Source organism: Callospermophilus lateralis, chromosome 16, assembly GCF_048772815.1.
Source record: "Callospermophilus lateralis isolate mCalLat2 chromosome 16, mCalLat2.hap1, whole genome shotgun sequence".
In the NCBI taxonomy this organism is placed as follows: domain Eukaryota; kingdom Metazoa; phylum Chordata; class Mammalia; order Rodentia; family Sciuridae; genus Callospermophilus; species Callospermophilus lateralis.
Genome location: NC_135320.1, coordinates 89080455 through 89097784, shown reverse-complemented (window position 1 = coordinate 89097784; position 17330 = coordinate 89080455). Strand labels below are relative to the sequence as shown.

General features: G+C 46.2%; 1 protein-coding gene across 10 annotated transcripts in view; it reads left to right on the top strand.

Moving 5' to 3' along the window:
* The window catches only part of Ptk2 (protein tyrosine kinase 2), a 228940-nt gene that overhangs the window by 80068 nt on the left and 131542 nt on the right, over positions 1–17330 (top strand). For all 10 annotated transcript variants that reach the window (XR_013154538.1, XM_077105560.1, XM_076835444.2 and 7 more), the window contains 2 exons: positions 7578–7744; positions 16172–16259. Coding sequence is in view for 9 of the 10 variants with exons in the window: in XM_077105560.1 (XP_076961675.1) it covers positions 7578–7744; positions 16172–16259 (255 nt within the window). In the remaining variant the exon portion in view is untranslated. The remainder of the gene's footprint in view (positions 1–7577; positions 7745–16171; positions 16260–17330) is intronic.

Sequence of the window (17330 nt, the reverse complement as noted above, 5' to 3'; positions counted from 1 at the left end):
TTTGCTAAAAGGATTCACTGGTCTCCACAGTTTGTAGGTGAAGTGTCAGTTCACAGTGATTCCTTTCAGATACTGGAGAGAGCAGGTGCCTCTGGGCTTGGCATGTGCCTTCTTCCAGATTGAAGACCATCCTGGATCTCTGTGTAGCACCTCAATATGAGGAAGCCTCAGGCCTCTGGTGGTATGGCTTGTGAGCTGGTCACATCGACACTTCCACCTGCAGGATCAGCCTGCACCCATGTCACCACCCAGGCACCACCAAAATCAGATGCAAGTCATGAGTCTAGTCATGGTTACTGAGCAGTGTTGCCAGCTTGCTATGTTCTTTCCCTAAGCAACTCAGGAACCTGTGACTGCAGACCTCACTCATCTTGGTCATGGCTTTGGCCAGGTATCAAGCCCATGCTCTAGACTGCTCTGGACACAAGCATGGACCACTTCAGACAGCAAGATGAACCCAGTCTGTACAATGTTAAGATTAGTCATTCAGCCAGGTGTGGTATCACACATCAGTGATCCCAGCATCTCAGGAGACTGAGGCAAGAGAATCACAAATTCAAGGCCAGTCTGGGCAACTTAGCAAGACCCAGTCTCAAAAGGGACTGTGGGCTGTGGCTGTGGCTCAGGCTCAGGCTCAGGCTCAGTGGTACAGTGCTTGCCTCATATGTGTGAGAGACTGCATTTGAGTCTCAATACCACATATAAATGAATAAAGCATCAACAATTTTAAAAAATGGTAAATTTTATATTATGGAATGCAGCTCAGTGGTATAGCATCCTGGGTTCAATACCTAGTAAAACACACACATATATATGCAGGTCAGTCATCCAGAAACATTGTACTGATATTTTAGAATATGACAATATAGAGAAAATTACAGTCTACTCAATCAGACTCCCCTCCTACCTAGGAGAAGGAATGCTGTTTACACCAGACTTCCCTTAAGTGACTACACGTGCAGGCAAATGTTGACTGTTATCTTCAAAGGGCTCAGGACAGTGAGTGACTTGTTCTTCAGAAGATGATACCAGATAATTATTAATCAAGAAAATCCAGAATGAAGAAGATACCTGCAGGAAAGCAGTGATGGGGAAAGTTAACGTACAGCTGTCTTTGAAAATACTTAGGCTGTAATGGACGGAGCAGAAAAGTGAGCTAGAAGAAGCCACGGCAGCCATCCAGCAGGAGACTGGATGGTGAGGCCCATATGCAGGCTGCTGCCTGTCTGTGGTCTGCCTTGCTCCTCTCTAGAGTTCCCCTCACCTCCCAAGGCTACGGCATAATCTGACCCAGCACCCTGCCCGTCCTTGCTGAGGGAGCTCGGGTTTGTCTAGGCCCAGCCTTGGTGCCACCCACTTGTCACGCTGCACTGGCATCCCTCCTGGAGTATGCTGTGCTGTAGCGCACTTTGCAGATACTGTTTTCTTTTCCTTTATACAAACTGAGGTTTGTGTCCACACTGTCTTGAGTAAGTCTGTGGCACCATTTCCCAGGAGAGTGGACTCACTTCATGTCTCTGTCACATCTTGTCAATTCTCACGTATTTCCAACTTTTTCGTTACTATTAAGGCAGTTATGGTCACCTGTGATCTTACTGCCATAATTATTGGAGGCTCTACACACAGCCATGAAAGGCATCAGACTTAATTGATAAATTATGTGTGGGTTGTCCCTGCTCCAGCCACTGGCCACCTCCTGTCTCCCCCTCTCCTCCAGCTTTTCTGTTCCCTGAGGTACAGTTGTATTGAAGTTGTGCCATCTAACAACCCACAGTGGTCTCTGTTAAAGTGGAAGGAAGAGCTGCAAGTCTCTCTCTTAGAATTTAAAACTGATGAAGCCTTATGAGGAATGCCTTTGTGCCAAATGTAGCCAAGTGGAGTGCAAAGGGAGGTTCTGGAAGGAAGAGCTGCTCCAGTGAGTGCATGAATGACAAGAAAGTGAAACACCTTATTGCTGAATGGAGACAGTTTTAGCAGTCTAGACAGACCATCTAGCCACCCAGGGCAGCCCACAAGCCAAAGCTTAGCCCGAAACAAGGCCCTCTCTCTCCAATTCTGTGAAGGCTGAGAGAGATGAGGAAGCTGCCGGAAAAAAGCCCAGAGGCAGCAGAGGTTTGTTCTTGAGGTGGAAGGGCAGAAGCTGGCTCTACAGAAGCATAAGGAGAAGAACCATCAAGTGCTGACGTGGCAGCTGCAGCTCGTCACCCAGGAGATCTAGTCCGGGAATCAGTGGAGGTGGCCGTGCTGTGTGGTGTCTTCCTATACCAAGGGAGCAGCCTTCTGTCAGAAGGTGCACTTGGGACTTCCATAGGAGGAGCGCGAAGTCAGTGCCAGCTTCCGAGGAAGAGGGATTCTTCCTCACCGGATCTGCAGAGTGGGATTGTGTAGTGGCAGAAGTGTGGCCACTAAGACTGGTATGCTCTAAGCCCCAGAACCTGTGGGTGTTCTCTCACATGGTCAAAAGGCCTTCACAGTTGTGGCCTGGGAACCGGGAAGTCCAACACCAGCGACTTTACATGTCTGTGGTCAGAGGGAAGTGACTGTGACAAAGGGTCAGATGCCATGTTGTTGGCTTTTGAATGGAGGAAGGAACTGTGAGCCAAAGCATGCCGGTGCGCCAAGAATCTGCAGGCAGCAAAGCCAGACCTCCAGAGAGACCCACTTTAGACTGGTGCTCTCTAGATCCTGAAGACGACGCTTTGTGCTGTGTAAGCCCTGAGAGTGTAGTGACTGTTGACTTAGGCAGTGGAAGTGTGTCCTTTTAGTGGAGGGCTTTGTAGAACAGGACTTGAAGCTCTGGACTGGTTGGATGACTCAGTGATGGGTCCTGGCAGTACAGGGTGTGATCAGAGAAGAAGATGGGGATGCTTTCACTTCTTGAAGAATGTCCAGAGGAGGAGTACATAGAAGAAGGAAATGCCACGCACTGCAGGTCAGTCCTAGGAGGACATAATGGCACTATGTGGCTTCGATGTCTCTTTCTTATGATAATGAGCTCATCTTTAAAATTAAGTGTGGGGAGATAACTGGAAACATCAAACCTCCCTTTTGCATGGTTCCCTGCCTTTCCTCCCCCCATCCCCAGTCAGCCATTGCTCATCTGCAGCGTTCACTGTCAGTGCTCCTGCTAGACCCTGGCCCTCCGTGGGTGAAGATGGCACCTCACCTGGGTTCGAGTTGCTAGTGTCACATACTCAGTGGGTTCATGAACTGGAGGAAAGCGTCCTATGACACACTCCTGAGAGCAGTAAAGGTTTCGTTCCACAGCACTGCCTAAAAGATGGGGGACCAGATGGAACCAGGCAAACACAGGAGGACACTGTGTAGCCTCGTCTCATTGGGAAGCAGCAAGGAAAAGCCTGGGGTGTGTCCTGTGGTTCTGCTGTTAGCATTGTGGCAGGCAGGCCAGCAGTGGGGGTCACGGCCTCTCAGAGCCGCCCTGGTGCTAGCTGCTTGCCTCCCTGAGCATGTTTTGTGGCAGCTGCTCCTGAGGCAGCTTTTCCATTTCTACATGTGCCCGTGGTGTGGCAGCAGCTTTCTCAACCACACAGGCACAAACACTACCTATCAGTAGGGAAATGACTACGACTACTCCTGCTGCGAGAAATGCAGATGTGGGCTTCTTTTACTTTAAACTTTAAAAAAAGAGTTCTTTTACCAAAATATCAATATAAGAATATAATCCAGGGCTGGGAATGAGGCTCAAGTGGTAGTGTGCTCGCCTGGCATGTGCAGGGCACTGGGTTCGATCCTCAACACCATATAAAAATAAAATAAAGATGTTGTGTCTACCGAAAACTAAAAAATAAATATTAAAAAAATTCTCTCTTTTTTTGTATTTGTTTTGTATTTCCTATGACAAGTTTGTCATGCACAGTAGGATGAGAATTTAAATTTTTATTCAGCTAACTTTAGTAGTATGTTATAAACCATGTTCTCTCACTCCCTGGGGACATTCACATTTATAAATGTATGCATGCCAGAAGTGAGTGATGTATATCTGAACGAGCATGTGCTATGGAAATGGCAGCCGGTAGTGTCTGTGACTTTCTCCCTCACTAACCTCTGCTTCTCAGGTACTTGCTGAGCTGTTCACAAGCAAATACTTGGTGCTCAAGATAACATCTATAAGCTGTTGAGTATGTGCATCTGTTATGATTTGGATGTGAGTTTGTCCCGCGGAAGCTCATGTGTGAGACTAACGCAAGAATGTTCCGAGGAGAAATGATTGGGTTATGAGAGTCTTGACCTAATCAGTGAATTAATTGCTGATAGGATTAACTGAGTGGTGACTGGAGGCAGGTAGGGTATACTGGGAGGGAGTGGTAAATTGGGAGCATGGCTATGGGTACCTTTGTTCCTGGCAAGTGGAGTCTGTCTCTTGTTTCCTGATCACCATGGGAGCTGCTTCCTCCACTACCCTCTTCTGCCATGATGTTCAGCCTTACCTCAAGCCCTGTGGAATGGAGCCATTCTTCCAGGGACTAAGACCTCTGAAACTGTGAGCCCCCAATAAACTTTTTCTTTTCTACAATTGTGCTAGTCAGGTCTTTTAGTCGCACCAGTGAAAAAAAAGTTGACTAAATCAGCATCAGCTCCATATACTTAAGAACCCCACATTTCATGTTTGCCACTGTCCAGAGACTCTAAGGGAACCAGAGAATGAGGAAAGGATGGAGCACAGTGTAGACACATAATGAGAAAGCACAGCACAAAACAGGGAACCCCCTGCATGGTTATACTTTTAGTTACTTGGAGGAGTGTGAAAGTGTGACAATATGAAAAGTGCTACAATATGGAAACTGAAGTCACCTGGGTCTCTTTAGGCAGTGTGGTCCAGGGAGTGGACTCAAAGTCAGTCTCCTCCAACAGGCAACAAGACCATGGGCCTTTTCTGAAGCAGGGCTGCTTCAGGTTCAGCCTCTCCATGGACACTGATTTACTGCAGGTGGGTTCCAGGAGCTACTCTGTGCGCTGAGAGGAAAGGAAGGGGACCTTTTTGTGGGATCGTCAGTGAGAGCACCCAGAGAAGAGGAATTTCCCTAGGATGTGAATGGTGGCAGACACTCGTATTAAGAAATGATTAATACCCTGCATGGTTTTGCAGTTGGCTTCTGGGTTTACTGAAACAGATTAGAGAGACAGGCTTTTGTTCTAGTTCCAATAGCAGAGGGCTTGCTCTTGAACCATGGTGACATGAGATATAAGGCATGTGGCACACTGTGCAAAGGGTGACTGGTGTCACTGCCCAGTTCCTGAGCCACAGGTATTAGTGTGACAGGCAGTGCAGCACCAAGGTCATTAGTGTCACAGCCCAGCTGCTGAGCCACAGGTATTGGTGTGACACACTGTGCACCATAAGGTGACTAGGTTGCTGCCCCGGCTACTGAGCTGGCAGATCTGGGAAGGGGGACAAAGCTGCTTTTGTGGGGATTCCAGAGTGGCGCCGGTCCCCTTGCGCGGAGGCCAGGGACATGCATGCTGGCAAGGAGAAGCTCCAGAGCTCTGCTTGGAGAGAGTCTGTAAGCAACGACCCTTATCCAGGCAACCCTCACCTAGTGTACAAGATCTGAAGTCAGTAACTGGGCTGATGATTCCCGCGACTGAACACCCTTGTGCAGTGTACAGCCTGGACGTCATCTACACCAGCCCTGTCAGAATTTCAGGCTTTTTGCCTCAAAAAGCCAGAAAAGACACTTTATGCCTCCCTCAGATCCAGATGGAGGGCTGCCGGCTACAGACCACCCCCCAGGACGAGAGGCTGTTGGTGTCGTCTTAGGACCACCATGGATCACCGGAGCCTGATCCTCTGTTGGTGCTCTGACAGCTTGTCTGCTCTCCACCACTGTTCCTGGGTGTGGTTGGACACCTGAAAGGGAGCTCAATTGGCTGCCTCACCCATTCAGCACTCAGGGAGCTCCACCAGCCAGACTCCAGGGCACTGTGCAGCCTCCATTGTTTGTGAATGTGCTGTGTCATGTTTGTTTGTTTAATGGAGAGGCCGGGAACATCCTGTATTGTATTATCAACAGCATGAGGCCATAATGAATAAATAGCAAGTGTGGGAATTTTAAAAAATGTGGCTTACATTACAAGTTATTGTAGCTTCAGTTAATTGCTAATTTTTAATAACTAGTGATGATTTTTTTTTCATAGACATGTTTTGTTATAAAATTAGCATTACTTAAACGAGCTTTTCTCATACCAGGTATGGTGACATGAGCCTGCAGTCCCTCTGGCTCAAAAGGTTGAGACAGGAGGATTGCAAATTTAAGGCTAGCTTCAGCAACTAAGCAAGGCTCTGTTTCAAAAATAATAATTAAAAAAAAAAAAGGGATTTGGTTTAGTACCGAAGTGACCCTGGGTTCAAAGAACTCTTACCCTCTCCCCCCAGCCCTCGCCCCCCCCCCCCCCCCCAGAAAAGCAGCTTTTCTCAATCACCGGAAAGCCTGGGAAGTGTGCCCTGGGTCCTAGCTCTCTCTGCCCCTCCCATGAAGGGTAGCACTTGAGTCCTCACACCTGCTGCTGATCTGCAGACGCCTCTCAGTGGCGTTTCCACAGGGACAGTGTGGGGTGGGAGCTCGCTCTCACACCCACCTCCTCCAGACTCAGGGACAGGTGTGTTGCAAGCTTTGGATTTGGGGCATTTTAGGCTGCTGCATACTCTGTGAGAGCAGAGAGTAGACTGATGAGGCCCCCAAAGAACTCTTTATTTTGAACATCACCAGGAACATGGGCTTAATTGAATGTTCCTGAACGTGTGTTTTTAGAAAACATTATGTTTTAGCCTGGTCTTGAGAAATGTTCCGACCTCCCCTTGGGCCAGTCCTTGGGAAGTGGAACCTGAAGAACGCTGGCGCACCTTGGCAGGACTGGGGTCATTTGAGGGTGGCGTTGCAGAGTGTTGAAGTTAATTGTGCTGGGTTTATCAGGAAGGACTTGGAAGAGCATCTTACTGTTTGTTTTTCTAAAACTTCCCTTGTTCATAAAAATCCTTCTTGGAAACAAATTCCTATATAAAATTAACTAAGTTATTTAACTTGATGCTCTTTTACCAAAGATGTCTGGTGATTAAAAGAGACAGTCTTTTCATTTTCTTTTTTTTTTCTTTTTCTCTTCTCTTCTCTTCTCTTCTCTTCTCTTCTCTTCTCTTCTCTTCTCTTCTCTTCTCGTACTGGAGACCTAAACCAGGAGGAGGGCTCTACTGCTGAGTCACATCCCCAACCTTTTTTATTTTTATTTTGAGATGAATTTCATTAATTGGTTAGGTCCTTGCTAATTTACCCAAACTTGAAATCCTCCTGCCTTAGCCTCCTGAGCTCCTTAGGTACATGTGTGGCCGCCACCCCGTGCAGTCTTTTTGGTTTCTTTGTTTCTTCTTATTTTTCAGTACAAGGGAGTGAGCCATATCCCCAGCCCTGTTTTGTATTTTATTTAGAGACAGGGTCTCACTGAGGCTGGCTTTGAACTTGTGATCCTCTTGCCTCAGCCTTCCAAGCTACTGGGATTATAGATGTATGCCACTGCGCCTGGCTCTTTTTGTTTCTTAACAGCTCTTTCTGTGGGATGTATTCCAGGGCATCATCCAGAAGATAGTGGACAGCCACAGAGTGAAGCACGTGGCTTGCTACGGGTTCCGCCTCAGCCACCTGCGGTCGGAGGAGGTTCACTGGCTGCATGTGGACATGGGTGTCTCCAGCGTGAGGGAGAAGTATGAGCTTGCCCATCCTCCGGAGGAGTGGAAGTAAGACACACACCCCACTTGGTTTATTTCATGTGTCAGAAACATGCACAGTGCATTGGTACATGCTTAGTATTCACACTGCTCATCGTTGTAGCTCCTTTGTAAAGGAAGTGGGTTTGTAATTGCTGGCCAGTACTGCTTCAGAGGCTAGGTCCACCTGAACCACCAGTGGTCTTTTGCCAGACACCTTTCTTTTCAGGGCTACTTGTGTCCACCTCTGTTCTAAATAAAACGCGAGCCCCAACTCTTTACCTTCTGATCTATGGCCTCTGTTTATGTCGCAGGGCTTGATCTGCCCATCAGTCAACTTCTGGTTACCTTATTTATGGCTGCAGGTCACCTGAGAAGCATGAGTATGTGTGTGACATCCACAGGGAACATGGTTAGGGAGTGGTCTCTTCGTGACTTTTTCTGAAACATTTAATTAAACTGAAATGATTTTAGGTGAATTGGAAGAAATCCCTATAATTATCCTTTTTTTGTTTCTCCCATAATGATTTATTTATTTATTTATTTTACTCCTAATTTAAGATGTGAGCTGGAAAATGTGCATCTAAAGTAATAAATTTGAACCAGGCATAGTGGTACATGCTTGTAATCCCAGTGGCTTGGGGGGCCCAGGCAGGGGGATGGCAACTTAGGGCAGCCTCAGCAACTTAGCAAAGCTCTTAAGAAATGTAGTGAGACTCTGTCTCCAAAAAGGCTGGGGATATGGCTCAGTGGTCAAGCTCACATGAGTTTAATCCCCAATATCAAAACTAAATTAAATAAAAAATAAATAAATTTTGAGAGAGGGCTGGAGTTGTGGCTCAGTGGTAGAGTGCTTGCCTGGCATGTGTGAGGTCCTGGGTTCAATCCTCAGCACCACATATGAATAAATAAAATAAAAGATCCATTGACAACTAAAAAATATTAAAAAAAATAAATAAATTTTGAGAGAAGCATAACTGGTAACAAGGGGCCTCTTTCAAGGGGTTCTCTTTGTAGGTACTGATGCAGAAATCAAGCAATGTGTAGACAGTGTACGCAGTGGTCAGTCATATTCCGTCCAAGGGTATAAAAAATAGTATTTTGAGAGCGAAGAAAGCACATTTTGTGGAAACAATCTGTATCTGAAGTGCACTGCAGTCTTGTCCCGGTTCCAGAGTGCATCAGAAGCACGGCTTGGTTTTCAAACGTGTCATGTAATAGGAACTAGCTAACCAAATTCTCCTGGAGCATGTGGTGTCATCGGCTTGCGTCAGTGGCCAGGGAAGGTCTGAATGACAGCCACATGATCAGCTAAGTGGTGAAGTATGTACATGCTGAGGACAGCTGCCAGTCTGCTCGAATGCCTGGGCACTTTTATTAAGACGCTTCTGTCATCTTCATAGATACAGGCGTGTCAGTGGCAGTTTTACTTAATGACATTCCTAATGAGTAATAACATACTCAGTGAACCTAAATCTGCAAGTATGCAAGCTTTTTTTGTTCTTCTTTTAAGCCAATTTATTTTACCTTGTTCCGAGTAAAGTTGAATAGGAATTGTTGTTGATAAAACAATAGATTAGATATAGCTGAAAAACTGCTCAGAACATTGTGTGAGGTGAACACATAGAAAATGTGAAAGCAGGTTTATGTAACATAAAAAGTCAACCTACTTCTAGTAGATAATCTAGAATAATGGAAGAATGGGGAAGAAGAGAATGCCCTGTGCATCAGTGGCTGTGACTGTTCTAGAATCAGTGAGAAAGGAGCTCTCAAGTGAGGGGTTGACTTGAAATCCCTAGCAAAGGCAAGGGCTAGACTGACAGGTGGACAGACCCTGGTGGCAGTGCCAGCCAGCGAGCCCAACCAGGTGTTCAGAGCAGCAGGGGAAGATCCAGATGCTTCAGGAGGCTCAGCAAAGAAGCTGGTGATCAGAGAGTTCACCAACATAGGGAACCAGCAGAATGCACACAAGAAAGAAAAATGGTCTTCAGAGGAGGATTTCAGGCACAAGAAGAAAAATAATTGGTTAGCTCTCAGCACACACTGGTTCTTGAAACAAAAGTAACAGAAAGGCCTGGTTTTTGCAGTTTGATGAGCATTATTACTTCTCACAGTAAATAAAATATAGCACAGATAGTAACTAGTGAAAGAAGGTGTCTGCAGCCTGTTAGTATATTCAGAAGATGCTCCAGAAACATTTATAAAGGCATCATAGTAAGAAAATTTCATTTCCTCAAAAAGAAGGTGCGTGTTCTTCATTTGGCTTCCCAGATGCCTGCTCTGATCTCCTGTTTCAGGGCTCATCCCTGGTGCCCTGGTGAGCCTGCACACCCCCTTCTCCTCTCCCTGAAGCCTCCCTAGACCTGGCTTTGACATTAGCTTCACACATTCAACTGGACAGGCATGGGAGCAAGTTACTACTGTCCCCCAGTGGAGGGCTGATGCTAAGAGAGTGCGCTAGGGATCCTCAGAAAGCCATGCAGTTAAACACATGGGTCTTTGCACCCCAGCAGCTGCCAGGAGCTTCTTATAACACAAGGGCAAACTCCATGGGTTCTGATTCCCTGCAATCTTGTCTCCTGCTGCTGTTCTCCTTCCCCTATTTTGTGATGTCTGCTCCTTTGAAGGTCCAATTCCTACTTGACTCTTTAGTATATGTTATTATTAACAAAACATTAATTTATGCAGTAAGAAATTCATGTGTTAATAACTCAATTATAAAAGCATCCAACATTAAGAAGTGTGTTGGCACAGGCCCTTGTATTCAGCAGGCAGGCAAGTGGTATGGAGATACAAACCATTTTCATGAATAGCCAGGCTGGGGTTGGGAGAGCTGGTTCTGAACCAGTTTTGTGCAGTGGAGAATAGCTTCGCCCCCGATCTTCACCATCACCACCCTCATCTCTCCTCCACTGCCTTGTCTTGTCCTGCTTTTCATTTCTTGTTTCCAGCCCCGCCTGTCCCGTTGGTCTTGTTGCCCTGCCTGTTGCTCCTTGGATGGCTCTAGGGAGAGGGCTCCTGCACCTTTCAGCCTGGCTGCGGCCTCTTGCTTCAGGGCCACGTGTAGCGGGCCTCCCTTGAGGACTTGGACCTATTCATGCTCTGCTCCTGTAAATGAATTGTTTCATTTTATTAATGTTTTTTAATAAATGTGTTTGACATATAAGTTGCCTTTTAAATTTTGATTTGTCTGTTTCATAAGTCTGATAAATGTTTTTTTTAAAATATTTATTTTTTAGTTGTAGTTGGACACAATATCTTTATTTTTTAATTTTTATGTGGTGCTGGGGATCGAACCCAGAGCCTCCCACACGCTAGGCGAGTGCTCTACCGCTGAGCCACAATCCCAGCCCTGATAAATGTTTTTATTGTCAATTCGTACTTTATAATTTAAAAAATTCCAAGATTTTTCCCTTCAATCATAGAATTATTTAGGTATATACTATTCAGGTTTTAGCTATAAGTGAATTTACAAAAAGAAAATATTCTTGTTTATTGATTTGTTTTCTTGCTTTATAGGAAAAATAGTGTTTTTATAACATTAATTTTTTTTAAATTCTGTGGATGATTCTTTGTGCCTTCTGTCTCATTGGCGTTTTCATCAGTTTTGAGAGGACTGCATGTCCTGTGATTGGAAAGAGGTGTGTCCTGTGCCTTCCCTTAAGCTTATTGTTAAGCCTGTGAAGATGACATTTGCATTTTGTCTGCTTGAAAAATAGCATTAATGTATTCAGCTATACTTTTTTATCAGCTAATTTTTTCTTAGAGGTTCTGTCTTGTGTTAGGAGTTTAAGGCTGTCCTGGCAAGAGCGTGAAGGCTCCTGATCACGGCATCTTCCTCTGCTCTCGGACTTGGTGGTGTAAGCATCCCTTCCTTATGCCTTTTATCAATGCTCTACCACCTTTAGTTGGTGTTGCCCATTTAATTAGTGGTGTGCCCTATTCCTAGTGATATTCTCTGTTTCTGTCTCCAGATGTAGCCACCATGCCCTCTTCCTCTTTTTAAATTTGCTCTGGTGCAGGGGATCAAACCCAGGGCCTTGTGTGTCCCGGGCAGACCTCTACCACTGAACTGTGGTCCCATCCTGGGCATCTGACTTTTGACATAATCAGTTTCTTAATTCAGTGGAAATGTTCTACTCATATATTGTCCACACCTGAGATCATATGCTTCCTTCTCTGAGTCATGCATGGGGCTTTTAGGAGAGCTGTGCCAGTCAGTGACAACCTCCCTAAGAACATGCTGTTGATGCCAATGAGGTTTGAGAAGCATGAATCCGAGCAGCCAGCTCTGGGGATGCAAGCAGTGTTACCAGCTCCAGGGCTGTGGTGAGGTTCGGCTCTTCCTGACTGTTGAGGATCTGGAAACATGCTCTTCAGAGTCAATTCCTGCTTCATTGAGCTGGAGAAAGCACCGCCTCGCTTAGTGGTCCTAGTGTGCCTGTCCACTGAGCCACATTGTTAGTGGATGGAGTAAAGGTGCTTCAGAATGAGTTTTGTTGGGTCTGTGGCTGTATAATTGGTATTTTAGGCCACACTGGCATAAAACTGGTTCTGGTGAGTATTTATTACTTTACCACAGAAGGATCAACTTTGGAGTGTAGGAGTTTTAACATTCTCGGTAATGCATCAAGTCCTGTGTACCCTCACCTAGCTTTAATAGTACAGTCACAGGCAAACAGCAGAATTGACCCAGAAGCTCAGTGTGGACACCGCACTGCTCTCTGACCTTCTGGCCTCTGCACAGTTGCTGCCACCTCTCAAACCTCCTGGGATCCTCTTCTGCCCAGACAGTCCTTAGTTTGCCTGTGCTGTCCCTGCTTTTTGTCACTTGAGAAGAATACTGACTGGTTATTTGTTCTGTGCTCCTCAATTTGGGCTTATCAGGTTTTTTTTTTTTCCATGATTTTGTGAAAGTTATGCATTTTTGGCAAAACACTCCTGAAGTCTGTAATGACAGCATTGGATGTCAGGGTAAGGTGGTGGCAGCAGGCTGCTCCCCGACTAGGTCACTTTTCCTCATGCCATATGCACAGTCCCTGTGGTGAGTGGTGCCAGTTCTGTGTCCTCACTCACTGATCGCAGCACCCCTCATGGCGCAGTCACACAGAGATTACTGCTGTGACTTCCATGCAGTGAATGTTTCTGTTCTTCCCTTCTCAGTTGCTGTTGACTGGAGGCCACTAGGAATGCCCTGTCCACATGCTGATGCCAAGGGCTGTCTATGCCATTTCCCATGGTGCTTCATTTCACAGGCAGACTGGCACTGGCCCCCTCAGTGTCCGTGTGGAGCCTGGTCCAGCTTAGCTCCTCTGGAATACCTGTGCTCCTACCAATCATTGGCTGGCTTGTGGGCATCCTCATACTCTGAGTTGGTGGTCAGCCTGAGGAAGCCAGACAACAGTGGCACTGATGGGAGTGCGTGGCTTGGATTAGCAGCCAAAGGATGATCTTATTTGGGGTGTGTTGTGTTCACTGCAGCATACATATCAGGATACACCAGGCATTTGGAATGGTTGCAGAGTGTAGGAGTATGAGGAGCTTGGTGGACAAGAGGGATGAGGGGCAGTGGAAGGCATCATCGGGTGGCATGCTGGAAGGATGAAGGAGAGGTGATCGGATGGATTAAATTTGGCCACCTTTAGCAGAGTTTCAGTGGTGTTCTTATGGAGTCTGCTTGAGTGTGTTGGGGCAGGGACCATGGTCCTTGGCCCACATGCAGCAAGCTCCATGCAAGTTCCTATGTGGGTTCTGGGTGCTTTCTCCTGGTCTTGGGTCACCGTGGACATTGTACATGTCTTGCTGGAGAGGAGTCCCTCATCTGCTAGCAGATGGAGCACCTTGGGAATACAGCCCCTTTAGCTCTTCCCCTGGGAGTGGAGTGAGTATTGCCCTGACCATTGTTCCTCAGAGCCTTGCAGTTGCCTCGTGGTGCCCTGCTTCCTCTGGGACCCTGCCACCCTTTCTGCATGGTGCAATCTAGTTCAGGGACCATCTGTCCTGTGGTGTCACCACCCTGCTGTGACACTCTTTGCCCACTGACAAGGAGCTGCAGGGTCCTGACTCAAAGGGCCTGTGTGCCCTGCTGCCTCACTCCCCACACCCTTGCTCAGTCCGCTGGCTGTGTTGGGTTACACAAGGATCTCCTGGCCCCGTGGCCTTGGTTTGTTTGGACTCTTCTTCTTTCTTTGCATGTGTGTCACTCACTTTCTCACCTCCTTGACTTGGAGCCTGTGTCAGAATGCCCTTTTCTAGCCGCTTCCTGTCAAGGCGCGCTTCCTGTCGAGGCGCACTTACTGTCGTTCCCTAGTGGCTTGTTTGTCTCTGTGACATTTGCTACCACTTTACATAGACCTTACAAGCTTTATGAGAGCCGGGACCTGCCTCGTTCTGCTAGGTCTCAGACATGCTTGGTGTTGTCCCTCTGAGTGAGGACCATCAGGATAAACCTTAGAGACCCCTGCTATGCCTGGGATGTTCTAGATGTCTGTGTTTGCAGATGGCTTATTTTTGCGACTTCCTAGGAGGAAGTTGAGGCTGAGAGGTTGCTGAGAGCCACAGCTGACTGCGGCAAGAGGTGAAGACTATTTAAGTGATATGACTGGAGCTCAGGTGCTGACAGTCTTGCTCAAGAGCCCACATTCCTTCCGCTTCTCATGAAACAAAGTCATCTGGGTAAAATTCTCATTGAAACTTGTGTCACAAACCAAGTATTCAGTAGGTATTAATCTCCATCAGCAACAGGGTGCTGTGCGTGGACCCATTTTTGGACTATTTGCTTATCTTTAAAATGGGCATAATATTAGTGCTGGAAGCCTCCTTTGTCTTCCCTGAGTCCTGAGCATATAAGCTCAGAACTGACCACTTATTCTTGTTCAGTATCATTTCCTGGCCTGCTCCCTGATCTTGACATTGATGAAGAGAAGTTACGGAAGGCAGTTAAGTGCTGGCCAGCCCTGCATTTAACATAGATGAGATCTGTGTCACTTCTGTAAAAACCACCCAACACAGAATGGCTGCCGTAAGTCATTGAACTCTTTTTGGGAGTAAAAGTGAAACAGAACCTAATTGTTTGGTAACTATGTATTTTAATGAGACAAAACTGATGTATGAAGTGACCTTTTCATCTCAAAATAGATACTATTAGGAAGGCAGGTGACAGGGCGGGAGAGGGCGGTCGATGTCTACCAAGGCCTCATGTGTAAACACACAGAGCTGGCAGTATGGAGGGGCGATGGGAAATGAGACAGAGCACTCAGTGGGGCAGAGCATGCAAAGATGCCAGGCACTCTGGGTGCAAAAGGAGGTGGTAATTCGCACCTGTGCCAGAGTATTCAGTTAGAATGTGGAAGAGTCCCCACGGAGAAGGCAGCTAAAACTGCCATGTCCAATTTTGTTGTGCTGTTGGGAACAAGTAGAAAGGTGGAGACCAGGTGGACCAGGGTGTGGAGAAGGCCAAGTGTGGCACAGCATGGCACCCTGCAGGGATCACCCACTACCATTGTGTTCGCCTCCGCCATAGCCCGGTGCTTGTCCTCTGGGATTTGCACTGTGGGAACTTGCTGCACATTCACCAGAAGACATGAGAGAGTTCCTCTGGGTGCACAAACCCAGAAGGAGAAGCATGTGAAGCACATTCTGGGAAGGCCAGCTTGTTTTGACAGAGAGAGAGAGAATTTTTTAATATTTATTTTTTAGTTTTCAGTGGACACAACATCTTTATTTTTTTTTTTTATGTGGTGCTGAGGATCGAACCCAGCGCTCCGTGCATGCCAGGTGAGCATGCTACCGCTTGAGCCACATCCCCAGCCCAGACCACTCTTAAACTTGTTTTCCTGAGCTAGTGAGTTTTTATGTTTAGGAGAAGAAAAAAGACTAGCATTATTCATTATAGCCAAAAAGTTGGAGCAGGTCACAGGGCAACCAGCCCTGCTGAGGTGCTGATTTCATGGTCCTCAGTGCACTGTGCTTGCAGCCAGCTCAGACCATGGTGAGCCCACTGTGCAACCGACATCAGACTCACACAGAAAGCCTGTACCCCTGTGGTAGCTAGCTCTGGGTGGTGGGGTGAGGGCTGTGTTCCCTCTGGGCCTTGGTGGCGATTTGGTGTGTTCTGTGTCCTTGCAGGACACTGAGCTGTAGCCCGTGCTGTGATTAGCAGATCTGTGACCTGGGCCCTCCCTGTGCCCTCCCTGCAGAACGAGATCCATGCTGCCTGCCACAGGATCATTATTTTTGAAACCAGAGAAAATTGTCTGCCATTTAGTTGCCCAGTGAGCCCTTTATTTTTGCTAAAAATAAAGATTTCCATGTAAAGATTGATTATAGTTTATATCTTTTTAAAAATCATATTTCAGAGTAGTTTGCAATGCCATATGTACAGTAATTTTGGACTCATAGAAATTAATTGAAAATTACATATTTCTTATTATTTATTTCATGAATTTTTTTTTTTAGATATGAATTAAGGATTCGTTACTTGCCAAAAGGATTTCTTAACCAGTTTACTGAAGACAAGCCAACTCTGAATTTCTTCTACCAACAGGTATAAGAGAGTGCTCTAATATGCTTTTTTGTTTCTTTGAATCACTTATTGCATATTTTTAGGGTTAGAGGAAACCCAGCATTTCAGAGAATATAAATTTATCACTATATGGAAAATCTTTTAATCATAAGAAATTGAGATTTTAATTCTTTGTGATCAGCTGTGTTCTGGGACAAATCGTACTTGTTTTATTCAGAGACAGTAGTCTATAACCATGTCGCTCTCTTTCACTCAAGGAAAATTTTCTAGCTGGGGTATCAGTAAGTGTGTCTCATGTGAAAGTCCTTGATAGAGTGAACTTTACCCATTTGGTCTTGATAGTAGTTCGAACAGTAAAGCAAAACCTGACTTTTTCACACTGAAGAGCTGCTGTTTACACCTGTGTTCCAACATGACACCATATAAGTGTTGCCTGTGAGTGTTGTGGAAGTGTACCCTGGAAGGCTGCTGGTGGGTACCAGCCACTTGCATGTACCATTTTGCCACTGAGAACACTCGGTCACGTTTTTGTCTTAAACATCTTCAGTGACCATCCACCCCGAGCTAGTAAGGCAGGGGTGGTGATTTGCACTTGTGCTTCCTCTGTCTTACAGATAGTTCTTACAGACAGTTGCCTTGTGTTTGCTCCTGTGCTGTGAGTAAGCACAAGCAGGCAACATGGACCTTCTAGAAGAGTCTGCTAGGTCAGCGAATGCATGGAGTCGGGCTCCAAGGAGTATCCACCTGCATCCAGGTGCTCTCTTGACAGGAATGAGGCGAAGAGAGAGAAAGAAGAGTTTGTGCATTTCAGTAGGGGCTAACGTGGCTTGACAAGAAACCAATGTGAGTGAAAAGGAGTTTATGTTTTCTATAGGTTATTGGGAGCCCTTTAAAGAATTTAATTAGTGAATGCCTTGGTCAGAATTTTAAAATTTTAAGATGAGACCACCTTGATTGGATGGCAGCATCAGGGTTAGATTGAATTTATAAATGGCTTTGGAGGCTGTTTAGCCATTCCACTAAGAAATTAGGAGAATATGGAGTCCATGCCCACTGTGTGGAGTCACAAGGGAAATAAGGTGCCAGTGGATG